We start from the raw sequence: 17,997 nt of genomic DNA on the forward strand, positions 1-17,997 counted from the left end.
TTCCATTTCTGCCCCTGGTGAGTGCCTGAGCCAGCTGTGGCCTGGTGTCATGGTTAATATGCTGCTGCAGACGCTGTCTCTTTGGGAAGACACCACATGCCGTCCGCGGCCTGCCCAGCTGGTGCAGAGGGAGGCGGAAAACACACAGGGCGTTTATTTATTTATTGATCTAGCCTGCTGACCTGCTCGGTTGGGGGTGAGCTGACTCAAGCTGCACATATCCTGTGCTCAGCACAGTCAGCTGTTCCCCTCCTTCACGGAAGCTGCAGGCTGGGCTGCTGGGCTGGAAGGGGTGGAGGGAAGAATCCAACCCTAGGTGCACAGAAGTTCTGTTTGGTCCAGGTGGGAAAGGGTGCCACCTGGGTCTCAGAATGAGTGCAGTCAGTCCTATGAGCCTGGACTCCTGGGGCCCACACCCTTCAGCTGAGCTGCACGGATGGATTTTCTATTACTGGAGTCCCTCTCTGAGATCCATGGGATGCTCAGTGATTGCACACACAGCAGAGGCTGGAAGACCTTGCAGACTGCATGCCTGCGGCTTCCTCACTCGTGTGCATTTGCCCTTCCTGTCTCCACGGCTTAGTGAGGCCAAGCTCACCACCTCCTGGAGGGAAGGAGTAGGTGTGGGACCCTGGCCTGGCCAAAGTGTTGCAACTCCCAGCCACTGTGACTGGCTTCATGGATGGCAAGTGACCCTAGTGGGTCAGCTGAAAACAATCCTAGGACTTGTGTTGAAGGAGAAGCTCTTTCTTTGGTGATGTCCCTGAACGGCACTTGGAACTGCTGTCATCACGAGAGAATGATGCCAACAAGCAGAGAGGTGGTGAGAGAGTCCCAGGTCCTGATGACAGTTTCAACCCACCGGATCCAGCTCTGTTTGAAGCTAGCCCTACCCTGGGCTTTTTAGTGATATAAGTCAATACACTTCCCCTTTTGCTTAGCCTGGTTTACATGGATTTCTTTCCCTTGCAAGTCAAATGAGCCTGAATGAAGGAACAGGTCACTGGTTCAGCCTTATAGAAACCTGCAGGCATCATTTTTTAACCTGAGACACTTTAGAGCCCCAAGGCCAACAATACCCAGGCCCACTCCTCCCAAACCCACATGCCAACAACATACGCGTCACACAAGACAGACGAGATCACTGTTTCTCACATGCAACAGGCACGGGCGGTCCCAGAGCAGGGAGGCTCATGCAGGTGCAGGGACCTGGCTCCAAACACCGAACGGGGAAGAAAACTCCGAGGTAGGCACCTTGACGCCAGCTGATGGCATACAAGTCCCCCAGAGTCCGGCGGCGGCCCAGGGGCCGGGGCAGAGACCAATACCTCCATGAGACTGGACGGGCAGCATGTAGGGGGAAGGGCAGAGGGCAGAGGTAAGAAGAAGGCACCACAATGTGTAGAGGCAAACGTGGCACGAAGCACATGTCCCCACCCGGGATAGCATTATTTCTGAGTCTATTCCAAGCCCCAGACATCTTAGGAAGACCAAGTTCCTCAGTATTAATCATGAACTTGGGTGAAGAGGCTTCCAGCAGACATAATTCCATTTCTAGCATGATTATAAAGAGATGCTAGGCTGAGGTGGGAGGATCACTTGAGCCCAGGAGTTCAAGGCTGCAGTAAGCCATGATTGTGCCACTGCACTCCAGCCTGGGTGACAGAGTGAGACCCCATCTCAAAAAAAAAAAAAGCCAGGTGCTGTGGCTTACGCCTGTAATCCCAGCTTATGGTAGGAGTTCGAGGCCAGCCTGGCCAACATGGCAAAACCCCGTCTCTACTAAAAATACAAAAACTAGCTGGGTGTGGTGGTACACGCCTATAATCCCAGCTACTCGAGAGGCTGAGACAGGAGAATTGCTTGAACCTGGGAGGTGGAGGCTGCAGTGAGCTAATGCCACTGCACTCTAGCCTGGGCAACAGATCGAGACTCCATCTCAAAAAACAAAACAAAAAAAGGTACTACGTGTGGTCGAGGGAAGAAAATAAATGTACAAACTCAGGAAAACGTGGTCTCGTTCTCATCTTCTAGCTGTGTGACCCTGGACAAGTCTCCCTGCCTCTCAGACCCCATTTCCTCATCTGTAAAATGGGGACAGTCATGAGTGCCTGACAGAGGCGCTCTCACGGTGGTCATCATGAACCATCTCAGGGCCTCTAGTTTCCATGCAGTACATCACTAAGGGATTAATTTAACCCCTTAATCTGAGTTAATTCTGGCGGTAACCTCGTGTTACCCCCTAGTGCCTGGCGGGCCCCACAAACACAGAGCAAACCAACAGACGTTTTGCTCTGAGGGGTGTTGGCTGTAATAGAACTCAATGCAAAACCCTATGTCAATTTTTGCTAACCTTTGAATATAGAAATATCCCCCTTCTTCTGATACTCTTATCTGATGAAGATACGTTTTATGTGGCTTTGTGCTTTCTCATAACAGTCAACTAAAAGCCAAGAAAACTCAACTCTAGGTCAGGTATTGCTGATACAGTAATAACTGTTCCTGGTCATTTACTGTTCTAGGTTCTTTGCATGTGGATCTCATTTAATTTTTTTCAAAAATCCCATGATATAGATATCATTGTTTCCATTTTTAGATGAGGAGGCTGAGGCTTAGAGAGGGTAAATTACTGGCCCAAGATCACTCAACCAGTAAGTGGTACAGTTGAGATTAAAATTCAGGTGTGTCTGATTCCTAAACCCCTGTGCTTTTTGTTTGTTTGCTTGTTTTTGTGTGTGTGTGTTTTTTTGAGACGGAGTTTTGCTCTTGTTGCCCAGGCTGGAGTGCAATAGTGTGATCTCAGCTCACAGCAACCTCTGACTCCCAGGTTTAAGCGATTCTCCTGCCTCAGCCTCCTGAGTAGCTGGGATTACAGGCATGTGCCACCACGTCCAGCTAATTTTGTATTTTCAGTAGAGACAGAGTTTCTCTATGTTGGTCAGGCTGGTCTTGAACTCCTGACCTCAGGTGATCTGCCCGCCTTGGCCTCTCAAAGTGCTGGGATTATAGGCGTTATAATCCCAGCCTCCTAAAACCCCTGTGCCCGGCCTCCTAAAACCCCTGTTTGTTAGTGAAGGTGAACTCATGCCCTAGTTTTAGGAAAGTTTCTAGGGGGGAAAGGGAGTCGGTTGGGACTTAGCATTTCTGGCATGGCAGAAATCACCATTCAGGTCATGTGTAGGGAAGGTTCTCTGGGAAACAATGGAATGTGTGTGTGTGGGTGAGTGGAGGGGGATACCTGGTCAGGGCCACTGAAACCCATAGAGAAAACAGAGGCCTTTAAATGGATGGGATCAAAAGTCTTGCAAATGAGCTGAAGCAGCTCCACCACCTTGGCCACCAGAATAATTCTAGGGAGGAACAGTGAACTGTTGTTGGGGATCAGGCTGATCTGACCCCTCCTGGGGTCCCATGGAAGGGTTAGGGCTTGAGCTCTGGCCAGGCTCACCTAGGTTGCTAGTAAAGGCCCCTAAGAGAGGGTGGGCTTGCTCCTCAGCCCCAATACCATGGCCTGGTTTTTGGTTCACAGGCTATGGAGCCTGAGTCAGTGGGCTGCTGTGATGCAGAGGCAGAGGCCAAAAGAAGAGATTGGGTGAAAAGGCAACCCAGTATGGGTGATGACTCTACAGGTCCTCCCCAGCGAGCAGAGGCTCGAGCTCCTTCCTACCTTCTTCAGGCTGCAGGGAAAACTCATCCTGCACCCCATCCTGGCCTTCGAGGCATGTTGCAGGGACCCAGCCTTGCTCCTCAGCAGTGCTGACGAACCACCAACCTGGGGAAGCGAGAGTGCAGAATGGTGTTAGTTGGGTCAAGTGTGAGGCATGGGGGTCAGAACATAATAATCTATTCGGCCAATATGCCAGTGAACTCTGGGGTAAGGCTAAAGTTACCATTTTACTGGTAGAAGACAACTACCAATGTTACCTGCTAACTGCTAAAAGCAGGTTCAGAAACTTGCTCCTGAACCCAAGACAGGGAAGAGTAAAGTTATCCCAAATGACAACAATAAAGAGGCCGGGCATGGTGGCCCATGCCTGTAATCCCAGCATTTGGGTGGACTGCTCGAGCCCAGGAGTTCAAGACCAGCTTGGGCAACATGACAAAACCCTGTCTCTACAAAAAGTTTAAAAACTAGCCAAGCATGGTGGTGCGTGCTTGTAGTCCCAGCTACTTGTGAGGCTGAGATGGGAGGATCACCAGAGCCCGGGAGGTCAAGGCTGCAGTGAGCTATGGTTGCCCCACTGCACCCAGCCTGGGCGACAGAGTGAGACCCCATCTCAAAACAACAACAACAACAACAACAACAACAACAACAACAACAAAAGTTCCCCTTCACTAAGATGTGTGATGCACTCATCATTTTACTTGCATTAAATATAATCTTCACATTATCATCCCAATTGTACACATGAGGAAACAGGCTCAAAGAGGCAAACAGACTCATCCAAGTTCACATGGCTCGTGAAAGAGCCGTGATTTGTGCACAGGGCTGTTTGACTCATCCAAGTTCACATGGCTTGTGCAAGAGCCGTGATTTGTGCACAGGGCTGTTTGACTCATCCAAGTTCACATGGCTTGTGCAAGAGCTGTGATTTGTGCACAGGGCTGTTTGATTCTAACGGCGTTGTCCTTATCTGAGATGCAGATTTAGTATCTGCTTCACAGGCCTCTCACCCTGTGAGGCTCAGACATTCCCTACGGAGAAGTCCGTGTCTGAATCCCCCAAACCTATAAATATATTAAGTTACATGGCAATCATTAAGGCTGCTAATCTGCTGACCTTAAAGTAGGGAGTTTACCCTAGATTCTCTGGGTGGGCTTAACATAATCCCAGGGGTCCTTAAGTACGCAAGAAGGAGGCAGAAGTCACGGGGAGACGTGGCTGTTGGGGAGAGACACAGAGAGGTGCAACGCTGCTGGCACTGAAGAAGGAAGAAGGGGCCATGAGCCAAGGCGGCCTCCAGGATCTGGAAAAGCCAAGGAAACCGATCCCACTGGGAACCTGAAGAAAGCAATGGGGCCCTGTCGATTCCTTGATTTTAGGCCAGTGAGACCATGCTGAACTTCTGACCCACAGACTGTTAGGTAAACACGTGCTGTTGGCCGGCTGTGGTGGCTCCTGCCTGTAATCCCAGTTACTAGGGAGGCAGAGGCAGGAGAATCACTTGAACCCAGGAGGCAGAGGTTGCAGTGAGCTGAGATCGTGTCACCGCAGTCCAGCCAGCCTGTGAAACTCTGTTTAAACAAACGAACAAATAAGTAAGTGCTGTTTTAAGCCACTGAGTTTGTAGTAATTCATCACAGCATCAATGGGAAACTCTACAGGGACCAACTGGCTCTGTATAAAATAAATGGAAAAATGGGATCTGTTCCCCAAGATCACACACCTCCAAGCCCTAGAGATCCCAGAGGAGAAGAGAAGGAAGGCGCAGACTCTTGAGAAAGACTGCTGGTCTTACAGAGAGGCCTGTGCTCTCCACCTTCCAGAAATGGAAGCTGCCTTCTGCTTTACTTGATGTCAGGTTCCAAAATACCTGTGATGGTGGCTGATTGTTCTGTGTGTATATGTGAGTGAGAATAAATGGAACTCTGAGGCTCTTAAACCTGTGGAAAACCAGAAATTAGAAAATATGCTCTACGATTTTCTAAAGATTCATATTTGTAAATATTTGTATGAAGATAAGGAAATGGTCATAAAACAATAATAGCAATGACAGCATTGATGTGTCAGATACTGTCCAGAGTGCTGCACGTCCACTCCTACCTTGCTGGATCCCCACCACAGCCTTATGAGGTGTGTACCATTACTGCCCCCATTTCACAGATGGGGAAGCCAAGGTTCGGCAACTCTCTCAAAGCCACAAAGATAGAAAGTAGCAGAGCCAGGTTTCAAACCCAGGCTGTCTCTGAGCTCTAAACTATTTTTACGAATGCCTCACGCATTGCTAGAGGGAGGATAAATCATAACAGCCACTGTTTTGGAAGCAGATAAATTGGTGGTATCTTAAGACTTAAATATGTGTATCTTGGCTAGGCACAGTGGCTCACCTGTAATCCCAGCAGTTTGGGAGGCCGAGATGGGTGGTCAGGAGTTCAAGACTAGCCTGACTAATATGGTGAAACCCCGTCTTCACTAAAAATACAAAATGTAGCCAGGTGTGGTGGTGTGCACCTGTAGTCCCAGCTACTCAGAAGGCTGAGATAGGAGAATTGCTCGAACCAGGGAGGCGGAGGTTGCAGTGAGCCAAGATCTTGCCATTGCACTCCAGCCTGGATGATACAGCGAGACTCCATCTCCCCCTCCCAAAAAATAAATAAAATAAAACATGTGTATCTTATAGTCCAGCTGTTCCACTTCTTGGAATCTAACCTAAAGAAACTGACATGCACACTGTGGCACTGTTCACAATGGAGTATGAATACAAATATATGAACATGGCTTACTCAGGCATTGAATACTATGCAGATGTGGAAAATCAGAGGAGCTAGATACTAACTAAAAAAAAGTTAGCTGCAGATCAAAATGTATACAATAACACCACTGGGTTTTTAAAAAGCCCACAAAAATACACACAAAATATAATGTGTTTATGTATATGTGCATGTATGTATGTATGAATGAGTACATGTGTATGTGTGATTGTATATATTCACATATACACACACACACACGTGTGTATATAATATTTTCAAGAAAGGGTCATACCTAATGAATAGAAGGGTTATCTGGGGCTCAGAAAGGGGGTTAGGGTTGAAGCTGGTGGAAAAAATAGATTTTAGTTTTATCATTAATGTTTTAAGAATAATGTATCCATGCATTACTTGGATAAGTACAATATAATTAAAAATAAATGTCGTTATTGTGTTGGCTACTTGAAGATGTACCCACTCATCCTCTCCCTTCTTTCTGCTACCCTCTGGACATACCAGCACTCGTTCCTGGCCCCCACTCTTCTTCCCAGTAACCCCACTTTCCTGACTTCCTGCAAGCTGGGGGCCCAGTGCAGTGGGTGCTCCTGTCTTTCTGTCTTTACGTCCCCATGGTGTGTCCTAGCCACATCACACAGTCTGCACACATTCATTCTCAGGAATTGGAAAGTCACACGGCCTTAGGGGCTGCTGGAGTTGGTTTGGAAGTCCAGCTCTGCAGCCCGTTGTGAGATGTGGGGTGAATGACTGACTCACTTGGAGTCATGGTTGCATTAGCTGTGAAGCAAGGATGGCAACTCCTATATTGAGTAATGAAGGAAGTTTGGCTGGCTGGTGTTGGTCTCATGACTAATGCCACCATGATCCAGTTGATGTTGGAAACATCGTCTTTCCCCTGTTCTTTGGATCTTAACTAGCCATTGGGCTGTCACAGAGACTGACGCACTAATGATATGATTAGCTAATGTCACATGGTAGCCACAACAAACCCAGTGGTTTCCACTGCATTTTCTCAGGGAGGATCTGCTTATTTTCTGCTCTTTGCCTTCAGTGGGGTGCAATGGCTGCTTTGTGGCTAAGGAAGGCAAAGGCGAAGGAAACCCACGTTTTTTGAGCATCTACTATGTGCTAAGCACAAGTTTAAGCACTCTTTACATATTACGTCACTTCATCTTTACAATCACTCTTTAGAGCAGAAGTTTTTATTTTGTTGATAAGAAAAGTAACAGAATAAAGCCACCTGAACCACTGTGAAATGTGGAATTCCGATGGAAATCCAGGTTAAGGGTCTTAATCATACCACATTCTGCCCCAGACCCAGCCAGTGTCCATGACCAGTGATCCCTATGATGGGCAGGTAGGCTAAGGACACAGGGAATATGTCTGTCCCATTAGAGCCCAGAGTGATGGAGCCTTCTTGAAGACTCTCATGGGTAAGCAAAGGCAAACCAACAGAGCACATTTCCAGTGGAGTGCTGGACTCTGTGTCTGCAAGTGCTTTAGAACCAGAAGGAATGTTTATAAAATGTGAACCTCAGAACAAATCGGTACCATCTGACCCAACAGGATACTGGTGAGTGGTGACCAGGTGGGATGTTCGAGCACAGTGATCAAACAGGGACCACTTTCTAAGAGACCTTCTGCCAGATCTGTGGGAACTGGCCAGCCTGGAATGGCCATTTCCGTTTCTGAGTTTCCAAATGTTTCCTGTCCTACGGGCTTGGTGACAGGGTAGTAGGAGAGGGAGGTGGTCTAGGTCCCCACCTGACTCATTCTTCTCGATGATGTCCACCACCTGCCCCACGCCGAGGCTGATCTCTGAACTCTCCTGCTTCTGGTAGTTGGCCACCACCACATACTGCTCCAGGACCATGGGGTCCACTGAGGTTTGGTCACCTCCTGTGGATAGGAAACAGACATGACATCTGGCCACCACCCATGCATGAAAGAGCAGGAGCCAGAGCAGTAGGGTGGGTCAAGAGGGCATTCCAGATAAAAAAGAAGCAGTTACAGGACTCATCTCAAGGGTGACTTCATCCATTCATTCTTCTATTCATGTGCTTATTCAACCACCCAAATTGACCAAGTGCTATTCTGTGCATGAACTGGGGATTCAGAGTTGATTAAGATATGGTACCTGCCCAGAAGATGCTGACACCCTAGTGTAAAAACTCATTCATTCATACTTAGCCATCCATCCATTCATTTTTCCATCCATATGTCCATCTGTCCATCCATATGTCTGTCCATCCATCCAGCCATCCAGCCATCACATGTCATTATCCAACCATCCATCCATCCATCCAACCAAACATTCATCTATCTGCCCTCCATTCAGCCATCTATCCACTCATGATATATCCAATTAAACACCATCATCCATCAACCATCTCGTCATCCATCCAAAACACTCACCTATTAATCTACGAAATCACTAGTGATGTTGACTCCAGATACTCTGAAGAGTACAAAGGTGAATAAAACAGCTATGACTCCCAGCCTCAAGTAACTCAGTCTAGTCACAGAGATAGACACATATGTAATTGATAAGATATAGAATTATATAAGCATTAGTTTATGATAAATTGCTGGAAACAACCAGGATGTTGGGACAGAAAATGAAGGGAAAAGACAATGTTATATTAAACGGGGTGGCTGGCAAGACCTGAGGCAGGAGGAGGGATCATGATGAGAATGGGGGGAGAGTAGTGTAGGCACACTCTGAGATGCGAAAGGACTTGGGATCTTTGGGACTGGGAGGAGGCCAGGTGAGGAAGTGCATGGAAAGAGTGGTTCTGAGTGAGGTCCCCGAGGCAGGCACGGGTCAGATCAGGCAGGATCTTCAGGGCCAAGTAAAGAAGTTGGATTGCTTTTAACCTTGAAGAGGAAAGTCAGTTAAGGGCTTTAAGAAGAGCATAACAAGATAAGAGTTACATCTTTAAAAAGATAATTCTGGGTGGGGCATGGTGGTTCACGCCTGTAATCCCAGCACTTTGGGAAGCCAAGGAGGGTGGATCACCTGAGGTCAGGAGTTTGAGACCAGTGCGGCCAACATAGTGAAACCCCATCTCTACTAAAAATACAAAAATTAGCTGAGCATGGTGGTGCACACCTGTAATCCCAGCTACCCAGGAGACTGAGGCATGAGAATCGCTTGAACCTGGGAGGCAGAGGTTGCAGTGACCTGAGATTGCACCACTGCACTCCAGCCTGGGTGACAGAGTGAGACTCCATCTCAAAAACAAAAAAAGACAATTGTTGAGTAGCGTGTGAAAGCCAGTGCACAGAACTGACTTTGTGCATCTCTCCCCACTCTGTTGGGTGGTGTCTTGTTGGTAGCTCGAAATTGGCCATGGTGGGAGTATTTACACCACAGAAATTGGCAAATGCTACAAAGCAGGGCTTCCCCACTGGAGAGCTGGTTGTTATGTATCTACCAGCACACCACTGCACTCCAGCATCTGCCACCAGAAGCAGCACAGAAGCCCCTTGTTAGAACCATGCGGTCCGGATTTTTGATATGAAAAAGCAGAATAGGGCATTGTAGCTGGGTGAAGGGTCCTGCTTCCTGGCTCTGTGCCCATGCTCTGGCCACTCCCGCTTCCTGCCTGATGGTAACAGGGAAATAGGAGGGCCTTTAGGCTGGGGACAACCCTGCCACTTGCACCCTGCATAGAGAACGCACAAGGAGAACAGAGGAAGAGAGAGCAGGAAAGAAACGGAAAGATGCAGACTGACGGTTCAGAAGATCGGGCAGGAAGCAGCCTTAATGAGGGCCTATTACAGGCCACAGACAGCACATAAACCATCTCAATGCATCTGCCCTGCAAGCTGAGTACTGCCACCAGCATTCTGTGGGCAGGAACACAGAGGCTCAGAGATGTTAAGTGACTTTCTCTGGATCACACAGTTGTCTATGGACAAAGCTGGACTCTGTCCACTTGGCTGCAGGCTCTCCTGTGTGTCAGGGCACAGCAACGACGAAAGAAAAGATGATGGAGGAAGAAGGGCGGTCTGAGGTCTGCAGGCTCTCCTTCCCCCGGGGCCTGCTCAGGCTCAGTCTGACATCTCTGTGCATCTCAAGGCTTGTCTGCTATTGCCAGCCCTCTCCTCAACCTCCAGTTCCCCTGAGGTCAGGTGGCAGGGCCAACTTTTTCTAGACTCAAGAAGCCAGTTCCCCCAAGCCGGCTCAGTCACATGAGCAGTGGCCTGAGAGTGGGCTGCTTCATGTCCCCTTCCTGCTGCCCCACAAACCATGAGCTTCTTGAGGGCAGTGGCCTTGACTGCCTTTGAACCACCTGGTACTTACTAGCTCCTTGAAGGTGCTATCTGGTGAATGAATGAATGCATGTAGGATGGTGGCTTTTAGAGGCTCTTGACTACCTGTCCTGGTCATCGGACTCACTCTTCACTGTGAATCCAATCCAGTCTACCCCAGGATACAGTCTGCCCAAGGGCTCAAAACCCAGGAGTGCAGCTGCCCTTCCGTTTGGGCCCTCAGGTGAGCTGGACCAGGTAAGTGTGCTTCCCTGTGCCTCAGCTTGAGAGAAAGTACTGGAAAGAAAAGAGGAAAAGCACCCACTTCACAGACAGGTTGGTGCCCGCACCTGCTGCCCAGGTTAATGCTCAAAGAGAAATGCCCACGTCTTCCAGGCAGGCAGTCGGCAGCTGGTGTGGGGTCAGGGAGTGGCTGTGAGGACTTCCTCAAAGATCCACAGGCTTCATTCGGGCAGTTTTCTCTTCAGTGCTCCAACACCCGGCTTCACCATGTCCTCATGGAGCCACACCCTCTGTACCAGGGTCTGAGGGGGGCTTTCCCAGGGTCCAGGGAGGGAAGGCAGATGGTGTTACTGGTCTCTGTCCCGCCCCTCCAGTATGCCCTCCATACAGCAGCCAGAATGCTTGCTCAAAAATGCTGCTCTGATCATGCCACTCCCTGCTCAGCACCTGCCATGGGCTCAGCTTGCCTTCTGGCCACTTTATCCCTGGTGCACCTGCAAAGCAAAGGTGCCTTTGCAGAGGCTATTTTCTCTACCTGGGATGTCCCTTCCTCTCCTTCCTATTTCAATGGGAACCACCTATTCTTAGCCTCCTAACTGGTCCCTGCTACCAGCCTTGATCCTGCCTTTTTTTTTTTTTTTTGAGACAGAGTCTTGCTCTATTGCCCAGGCTGGAGTGCAGTGGCACGATCTCAGCTCACTGCAATCTCCTCCCCTGGCGCTCAGGCAATTCTCTCGCCTCAGCCTCCCGAGTAGCTAGGATTACAGGCATGCGCCATAATGTCCGGCTAATTTTCGTGTTTTTAGTAGAGATGGGGTCTCACCATGTTGGCTAGGCTGGTCTTGAACCCCTGACTTAAAGTGATCCGCCTGCCTTGGCCTCCCAAAGTGCTGGGATTGCGGACTTGAGCCACCATGCCCGGCTGCAATCTGTTTTCAATATAGCAGCTAGAGTGATCCTTTTAAAAGATGTGTCAGAACATGTTTCTCAAAGGTCAAGTCTCTGTGATGGTCCTCGCCTCACTTGTGAAAAGCCTCAGTGGCCTACAGGGCCCTGTCTAATCCACCTCTGATCACTTTTCTTTTCTCTTTTTTTTTTTTTAAAATAGAGATGGGGTTTTGCCATGTTGCCCAGACTGGTCTTGAACTCCTGGGCTCAACAAATCCACCCGCCTCAGCCTCCCAAAGTGCTGGGATTACAGGTGTGAGCCACCGCGCCCGGCCTGTTTTTATATTTTTTAAGCGCTGTAAAGAAGGAGAAGAGGAAAGAGGATGAGAAAGAATGATTATTAGTAGTAGTAGTGACAGAGACTGTGTGGCCTATAAAGGCTAACATATTCACTATTCGGCCCCTTAGAGAAAGTCTGTCAACCCCTGGCCTAGAACACGGATGGCTTCTTACTAGGGCTCAATAAGTGTCTGAATGAAGGAAGGAACCAGTTTAAAACTCAGCTTTGCTGGGCATGGTGGCTCACGCCTGTAATCCCAGCACTTTGGGAGGCAGAGGCAGGTGGATCATGAGGTCGGGAGTTGAAACCCCGTCTCCACTAAAAATACAAAAATTAGCCAGACATGGTGGCATGTGCCTGTAGTCCCAGCTACTTAGAAGGCTGAGGCAGGAGAATCACTTGAACCCAGGAGGTGGAGGTTGCAGTGAGCCGAGATCACGCTACTGCATTCCAGCTTGGGCAAGGGAGTGAGACTTCCTCTCCAAACAAACAAACAAACAAACCCCTCTGCTTTAATGACGTCCTATCTCAGGGAGCGTTCAAATGCCTTCCTTCACATTTCATTTTGTTTATACAAGTGTCTTTTCTACCAGACTGTGAGAATGGTTTCCACCTGGGAACCTAGAGCACCGCCGGGTACAGATACAGTTACTCATTCAATATTAAGCACCTAGTAGGTGCTTAAATTATAAATTAATTATACATTTATAAATAAATATTGAATGAATAACTGTACCTGTCTTGTTCATTCAGCATCCAGCATAGGTGTGCAACAGACATTTGTCAGGTGAATGAACAAAGGAGAAATGAAGACTTCTAGAAACTCTTCCTACACTATACAAGGCTCCAGGCCTTCTTATAAGTTTATAATCTTATAAATTAAAGATGACTCCTTCTTGCCTATGTAGAAAGAGGGCTTCAGTTGAGTTACTCTGTCCAAAAAGCTCAACTTTTGCCACCCAGTTTTAACACCTCATGGTGGCACAGTTGCACCACGCACAGTTTTCAGGACCCTGATGAATGCGCCGGGCATTTCTGCACTAATCTCCTAACCAGTCTGCCAATGGGATTTGGCAAAACTATGAGCAGTGACAGAATGACAGAACCAAGGAATCATGAGATTTGCTGTGAGCAACACATAGAGCCAGGAAATGAGGAGGGCAGGGAGCTCTGGGCTGGGACTCTGGGTTAGCTGGAGCAGAGCATGGACTGGCACAGGGCTCAGGGCTGGCACTTCCTCCAAGACTTGCTCTGGGGCCAGGTCCAGGACTACCATCTCCTTGCTGTTTTTCCATGGCAGTAGCTTAGGCTAGTTCTCTGCCATGAAGTGGTTCAGAGAATGCATAGAGTTGCTGTTTCAGCACCAGTTCTTTCAGAGTAAGTTGGCTTATTTTACTCAGAGCACTCAGCTTATTGAAACTGATGAAAAAAGTTCATTCATTTGATCTACCAGGAGTCTCAAATTAGGCTTCAGGCCATTTACTTGTTAAGTGAAGACACCTACTGGTGGAGGGTGATATTGCGGCCAAGCTCTATAATGCCATAATAATTGCAATGTCTAAGTGTTGAGGCAGGCAGCTAAAGCTAAATTCTAGGAGTTGCCAAGTGTGAAATCAAAGGATTCCTAGGCAAGGATATCACTTTTGTGGCCCAGTCAGAAATATGAGAGAAGAGGTGATGAGAAAGAAAAGTCTGACATTGGAAGGGCGATTTTATTATTAAGTGTTATGAAATATTCTTAAGATGCATAGTGTCCAATCTACCACAGAAGTTTTCTATTTGGGCATATTTTTTCTTCATGATGATATGTCTTGAGTTTTTAAAATGATGGGTAAAGTGGGATTTTCCTTCCAAAGATTCACTATACTGCCAATCTTGCTGAAAGAGTCAGTAAACAAAGAATGCTTTTAAGTAAAGGTTAGAAAAATCAGGAAGAAAGATGCTCCTCAAATAATCGGATGATCTCTTGACTTTTGGTGAGAAGATTCATTTTCTACAGCAAGAGCAGAATTTGAGACCATATTAGCCAAAGTCTGTAGGAGCCAGCCAGTCAGTCATGACTGGGAAATGCCAGAGGCAGATAAGCCTTCTCCAAAGCAGAGTTTTGGTACAGAAATCTCAGGAGTTAGTCTGTCAATGTTAGATCCCTTTAAAATTCAATCCAAAACGCCAATTCTAAAATAAAGGAAGTGTTCAAAGGTCAATAAGATACACGGCTAATCCCAGCTTGGGTTCTTAGTTTGAATGAAGAAAGATGCTATTTTCCACCCAGTTGAATTATAAATAATCCATCCCCATCATTTCAGGTGAATGATACAACAACAGTCACCACAAATTAGAGCTTCTTCCCACTTTTCCAGACAAGACCCCTCATCAAGCCCATTCCGACTGGACATTTGTGTTTGTCACAAACCAGAGCTGTCTCTTTCCTCTCTTCTCTCCCCTCCCACACTCATTCCTTCTAGGGAAAGTCTCTACACACTCAAAACCAGAAACTCTGCCAGCCCAAGAGTGGCAGCTCCTCTTCTCTCTGCTCTTTTCTAAGAAACATATAATTATCCCCGGGGCTCAGGAACTATTTGCAGCTTTAGCAGGATACCACGGCTCTGGCCAGTACCCATTAAACTAGAAAGAAGAGCTATAAGCAGACTGTTGGGAAAAGGCTGAAGTTAATTCCGACGCCATTCCTTGAGGCAGAGAGAATGACTGTGGGGCCTGTCAGGTTGACCACAGGGCCCGTACTCAGGGGCAGCAAAGGTACTGCGGCTTTTTAATTTGGAATTTCTACTTGATACGGTTTGGATCTGTGCCCCCACCCAATCTCACGTCGAATTGCAATCCCCAACATTGGAGGTGGGGCCTGGTGGGAGGTGATTGGATCATGGGAGTGGGTCCTTGATGAACGGTTCAGCACCATCCCCTTGGTGCTGTCTCGAGACGGAGTTATCAGGAGACCTGGTTGTTTAAAAGCGTGTAGCACCTCCCCTCTCTCTCAGTCCTGCTCCTGCCGTTTAAGAACTGCTCGCTCTCCCTTTGCCTTCCACCATGATGGAGAGCTCCCTGAGGCCTCCCCAGAAGCTGAGCAGAAGCCTCTATGCTTCCTGTAAAGCCTGCAGAAGCATGAGCCAATTAAACCTTTCTTCTTTATAAATTATCCAGTCATAGGTATTTCTTTATAGCAGTGTGAGAATGAACTAATACACCACTGCTGGTCAGGGGCACCCATGTACTTTAAGTAATAGTAGTAGTAGCAGTAAAAACAGCATCAAACATACATTACCAACCATGCGCCAGGCACTGTTCTAGGTACCTTACGAATATGATTATATATCCTATAATAATCCCCTAAGGCAGCCTGCCATGATAAACCCCATTTTACAGATGAGGAAACTGAGGCCCATGAGAGGATGCATCCTTTTTCACTTCTAGGATCTCTGCTTGCACCCCGATCCTCATCAACCCTCTCAAACCTCCTAGAATCCTAGGAAATTAGACAGTGTTGGATTCTGGAAGTTGTGAAGTCCACATTGGCTCCAGGTGAGGTATGGGCTGGGGCCTTTGCAGATGATCTTGGGTGGCAAGAAGAAGAAGGTGGGCCACTGTTTACATAAATTTATAAACCCCAGGGGAGAACTCAATCATTCCTCTGTGCGTTCCCAAATCCCACCTTCTCTTTCTCCATGATTGCTTCTGAGAGAAGAGTTGTGTCGTCCAGGCAATGGAAAGATGATTAGGAAGCAATATAATGTACTTTAGGGAGGATGGCAATAGGGATGGGAATTGCTTGACACTGCATCTGTCATTGCCCAAAACAGGGGCTGGGCCTGGTGCCGAGGATGTCAAATGGATACGGCCCAAATCTACCACACATTCCTGCCCCCCAGCCTGTGCTTGGCCATCCCCTCAGCCAGGGATGCCCTTTACTCTATGGAAAGCTCCAGCTCCTTTGTCAAGACCCAGGAGGAAGCTGAGGCCCATGAGAGGGTGCATCCTTTTTCACTTCTAGGATCTCTGCTTGCACCCCTGATCCTCATCAACCTCCTCAAACCTGGAATCCTAGGAAATTAAAGAGCGCTGAATTCTGGAAGTTCTGAAGTCCACATTGGACTTCTTTCTGACCCGTTATCACACCTGCAAAGAATGCTCTAAGCTCTCAGCTACCATATTACTCTGTATAAAGTGGAACAAAGGCATTTACCTCCCGATATCATAGCTAGGAAGAAGTCTGTCTCCCCATTTCCATGAAGGCATTCCCTGGAAAAGACTCCAAGTCTCAACCACTTGCCAGTTTTTTTGGCGTATTAGATGAAACAACCTCAAATACTATTTTTGGGAAATGGGATGGGGTATCACCCAATCAATCAAACATCCATCCATCCATCCATCCATCCATCAATTCACCCATCCCTCCTTCCCTTCCCTCCCCTTCCTCCCTCCCACCTACCCACCATCCATCCATCCACATCACTGTATCTCCAGCATGGAACCCAGGGCCTGGCACACAGGAGGTGCTCAGCTGGAGTTTGCTATACACTGAATAAAGAGAAGAAAATAGAGAATATTCTTACCAGGTTTCTTTTTCCCAACGTGCTCCCTATACAGGAAAGAAAGGGGGTGGGAAAGAGTAATAAGTCAGTACTTGTCATGTATTAACATGATCTCCACCCCCCAACAACATCATCAGTGAATGAATAAAATCCAGGCCAACTAGAGGGATGCTGACTTCTCCCATCTCTACTAAAAATACAAAAATTAGCTGAGTGTGGTGGCATGTGCCTGTAATCCCAGCTACTTGGGAGGCTGAGGCAGGAGAATCGCTTGAACCTGGGAGGTGGAGGTTGCAGTGAGCTGAGATCATGCCATTGCACTCCAGCCTGGAAGACAAAGTGAGACTCTGTCTCAAAAACAAAACAAAACAAACAAAAACTCATCCTTTAAAAGTATAAAATTTACTTGTTTTCAGTATATTCACAAGGTTGTCCAACCATCACCACTAATTCCAGATCACTTTCATCACTCCAAAAAGAAGCCCGGTACCCATTAGGAGTCACTTCCCATTCTCCCTCCTCCAGCGCTTGGCAACCACAAATCTTCTTACTGTCTCTCATTTGCCTATTCTGGACATTGCATATAAATGGAATCATATGATGTGTGGCCTTTCGTGTCTGGCTTCTTTCATTTGGCGTAATGTCTTTGAGGTTCGTCCATGTTGTAGCATGTATCAGTACTTCATTCCTTTTTGTAGCTAAGTAATATTCCATTGTGTGGATAGACCACAATTTGTTTACCCATTACTAAGTTGCTGGACATTCGGGTTGTTTCCACTCTTTGGCTATTATGAATAATGCTTCTGTGAACATCTGTGTACAAGTTTTTGTATGGACATGTATTTTTATTTCTCTTGGTTATATACTTAAGAGTGGAATTGCTAGGTCTTAAGGTAACTCCAGGTTTAACTTTTGAGGAACTGCCACACAGATGTCCACAGTGACCGCACCATTTTATATTTCCACCAGCATTGTATGAAGGTTCCGTCTTCTTCATATCCTTGACAACACTTGTTATCTATCTTCTTTTTTTAATTTTAATTTTTAGATGGAGTTTTGCTCTGTTGCCAAGGCTGGAGTGCAGTGGCATGATTTCAGCTTACTGCAACCTCCACCTCCTGGGTTCAAATGATTCTCCTGCCTCAGCCTCCCAAGTAGCTGAGATTACAGGCACCCACCACATCTGGCTAATTTTTGTATGTGTAGTGGAGATGGGTTTCACCATGTTGGCCAGGCAGGTCTTGAACTCCTGACCTCAAGTGATCTACCTGCTTCAGCCTCCCAAAGTGCTAG

General features: G+C 47.4%; 1 protein-coding gene across 3 annotated transcripts in view; it reads right to left on the reverse strand.

Annotated features, from left to right (window-relative positions):
- The window catches only part of SH3PXD2B (SH3 and PX domains 2B), a 104,705-nt gene that overhangs the window by 15,838 nt on the left and 70,870 nt on the right, over positions 1–17,997 (reverse strand). For 2 of the 3 annotated variants that reach the window (XM_064376562.1, XM_064376561.1), the window contains 4 exons: positions 16,726–16,751; positions 8,194–8,328; positions 3,668–3,772; positions 1,255–1,338 (listed from right to left, as the gene is read on the reverse strand). In XM_064376562.1, the coding sequence (XP_064232632.1) occupies positions 1,255–1,338; positions 3,668–3,772; positions 8,194–8,328; positions 16,726–16,751 (350 nt within the window). The remainder of the gene's footprint in view (positions 1–1,254; positions 1,339–3,667; positions 3,773–8,193; positions 8,329–16,725; positions 16,752–17,997) is intronic. The other variant, XM_064376560.1, reaches the window with a different exon arrangement.

Source organism: Aotus nancymaae, unplaced genomic scaffold, assembly GCF_030222135.1.
Source record: "Aotus nancymaae isolate 86718 unplaced genomic scaffold, 86718_ANA_hifiasm-v0.15.2.pri h1tg000015l_1, whole genome shotgun sequence".
Taxonomy (NCBI): Eukaryota; Metazoa; Chordata; class Mammalia; order Primates; family Aotidae; genus Aotus; species Aotus nancymaae.